The 3,368-nt window shown below is 30.1% G+C and overlaps 1 protein-coding gene across 1 annotated transcript in view; it reads right to left on the bottom strand.

Moving 5' to 3' along the window:
- Window positions 1-655: 655 nt before the first annotated feature.
- The window catches only part of LOC106476527 (synaptobrevin-like), a gene marked incomplete at its 3' end in the record, with an annotated part of 12,888 nt that continues 10,175 nt past the window's right edge, over window positions 656-3,368 (bottom strand). The window contains exons 4-5 of the mRNA XM_013937180.2: window positions 2,165-2,244; window positions 656-707 (exon numbers count right to left, since the gene is read on the bottom strand). Coding sequence (XP_013792634.1) covers window positions 656-707; window positions 2,165-2,244 — 132 coding nt within the window. The remainder of the gene's footprint in view (window positions 708-2,164; window positions 2,245-3,368) is intronic.

Below are 3,368 nucleotides of genomic sequence, written 5' to 3'. Positions count from 1 at the left end.
TGGACGTCACTACTATGGAGGTAGCTGTGTATAGTGTGTGTGCTTCAACTGTCACCAGCCTCTACTGAGAGCTGGACGTCACTACTATGGAGGTAGCTGTGTATAGTGTGTGTGCTTCAACTGTCACCAGCCTCTACTGAGAGCTGGACGTCACTACTATGGAGGTAGCTGTGTATAGTGTGTGTGCTTCAACTGTCACCAGCCTCTACTGAGAGCTGGACGTCACTACTATGGAGGTAGCTGTGTATTAGGACTAATTTATTGCTGGTGTAGTATGTGTATTTAGGACTAATTCATTGCTGGTGTAGTATGTTTATTTAGGACTAATTTATTGCTGGTGTAGTATGTGTATTTAGGACTAATTTACTGCTGCTGTAGTATGTTTATGTGTACCATGTTAAAAATATTATTATATCTCACCTAAAAAGGTTTTTTAATAGTTTGTAATAACAATAATTTTTCCACTATGACAATAAGTTGAAAACCTGGACCGTTAACTGTATCGTGATATTTAATTTATTATTGTTTTATAGTGCTGAGTCAATCTCCTATTGACAATTAATGTAATCAACAGTTTGAAAGCTATTTATCTATTTAACCAAAAATTCCATCCTACTAATCAATAAATCTTAATAAGAAGCAACAAAGTATTTACCTGTAATTATCAGCACAAAAATTACACCAATTATAACCATTATGGCAATCATCTGAAATAGGAACAATACTAACATTATAAACAATGTTATTCACACTTTTCTACCATATAAGTGAAACAATACCTAATTAAACAATTTCTTCTTCAACAATTAAATATAATCAAACCCAAAAATTAGAAGAATAAAAAACTTTCAACAATGAAATACATCCAACTTCAACAATTAGAAAAATGACATTTTTAAATAATAAAATTCAATCTAATCCAACAGGGTGAAAAAAAAATGATAATTTTCATTATCAAATACAACAAGTTCAAAAAAACCTGTTTGTCAGTGAAAAACGTATTTCCTGTTTTCATAAAAGAAAGATTATTCCGTAAACAAATGTACGAAACTGGTATTTTCAAGACCAGTAAAACACACTATGATACAATTAATATATTAATTTGAGGATTATATCAAAGAAAAGTTTATTTTTTTTCTGCAGAAAAACAGAATTAGCCAGAATCCGTTTAAACTAAAAACAAAAACTTGCTGTCTTAGAGACTTAATAAAAAGACAAACCATTATTGAAAATAATATTTCAATGATTATGTTTCAAAATACAAGCATCTAGTTCCTTATTACAATATCTAAACACAATGTATCTTTAAATATTTTTCTACCAATGTACAGAGAATTGTGTTTCTATGATCAATTGGTCACTTCAGTTTCAAAAGTAATATTTAGTTTTCCAAATATGTTAAGAGATGTTATTCTCTTTGTAATAAGTAGTTATTTAGATGTTCTTAAGCACAAAGCTCTCTGTGTTGTGACTACCAAGTATCAAAACCTAAGTTTTACCATTACCCGCCCTCAGACTTACCACAAAGCCATTGCTAAACTTTATTATATAAATGTAAACATCAGACATGACGTATTGCTAAACTTTATTATATAAATGTAAACATCAGACATACGATTTATTGCTAAACTTTATTATATAAATGTAAACATCAGACATATGATTTATTGCTAAACTTTATTATATAAATGTAAACATCAGACATGACGTATTGCTAAACTTTATTATATAAATGTAAACATCAGACATATGACGTATTGCTAAACTTTATTATATAAATGTAAACATCAGAAATATGATGTATTGCTAAACTTTATTATATAAATGTAAACATCAGACATATGATTTATTGCTAAACTTTATTATATAAATGTAAACATCAGACATATGACATATTGCTAAACTTTATTATATAAATGTAAACATCAGACATATGATTTATTGCTAAACTTTATCAGATCACTTAAGTAATTAGTCTTCGGGGTTTTAGATTTTTTTAAATATCAGTGATGAGAAAATGGTTTTAATAATCATTACATATCTGTTTATTTTCATTTTTTCCAATGTACTAAACAGTAATTACATATAATTACTGACTGTTCTGCTCAACAAACCTAATAATTGAGACTTCAAGTTTCCAAAATAATTCTGTACTAAACCTCACCTTCAAATTTTTCCACCAAAATTTTCTTTTTAGTTTACCAGCATGCTGTTCAAATTGTGACGCTCCTTGCTGTAAGGCATCTATAAGGAGACACAAAGTGTCTTCTATTAGCACCACATCTTAACTTATACATCTAACAACACAACTAACCTCTCATGTAACTGTTCAGTATCTGAACACCTTTCAACATAACAACAAAAGATAATATTTTTTTAATTTTAAAGCACAATTAGGTGTAACCCGTGCTACAGATGCTATCTTCAGAAAAGCTTAATTTATCTATTAAATAAGTTTGGGCCATAAAAATCACAGATCAGTTTTGTGAACATATTTTGTTCAAGGTCCTGCTATCTAGTGAGTGAAACTTAAACTACTTTTTAAAACAATTTTCACTGCACTCAGTAGATGGCAACCAGTCAACAGTTGAGCTCATTCTAAATTATTTACTTACATCATTCAAGCTCCAACTTTATGACAACAGAGCAACAAAACTAGTCTAGCCAGAGTATTAAGTGACACTGAATGTAGCAAGAGTATTATATAATACTCCATAGTAGAAGTTGTATTGTAGCACTGACGTCCAGCTCTCAGTAGAGGCTGGTGACAGTTGAAGCACACACACCGGTGTAGTATGTGTATTTAGCAATAAATTAGTCCTATATATACACATACTACATCAGCAATAAATTAGTCCTATATATACACATACTACACCGGCAATAGATTAGTCCTATATCTACACATACTACACCGGCAATAAATTAGTCCTATATATACACATACTACATCAGCAATACATTAGTCCTAAATACACATACTACACCGGCAATAGATTAGTTCAAAATACACATACTACATCGGCAATAAATTAGTCCTAAATGCACATACTACACCAGCAATAAATTAGTACTAAATACACACACTACACCAGCAATAAATTAGTCCTAAATACACATATTATATCGGCAATAATTTAGTCCTAAATACACATACTACACCAGCAATAAATTAGTCCTATATATACACATACTACATCGGCAATAAATTATTCTTGTGAATACACATACTACACCAGCAATAAATTAGTCCTATATATACACATACTACACCAGCAATAAATTAGTCCTATATATACACATACTACATCGGCAATAAATTAGTCCTATATATACACATACTACATCGGCAATAAATTAGTCTTGTA

Source organism: Limulus polyphemus, unplaced genomic scaffold (genome assembly GCF_000517525.1).
Source record: "Limulus polyphemus unplaced genomic scaffold, Limulus_polyphemus-2.1.2 Scaffold10783, whole genome shotgun sequence".
Taxonomy (NCBI): Eukaryota; Metazoa; Arthropoda; class Merostomata; order Xiphosura; family Limulidae; genus Limulus; species Limulus polyphemus.
Note: the sequence above shows the minus strand (reverse complement) of the source record. Positions and strands in the feature narration are given on the sequence as shown.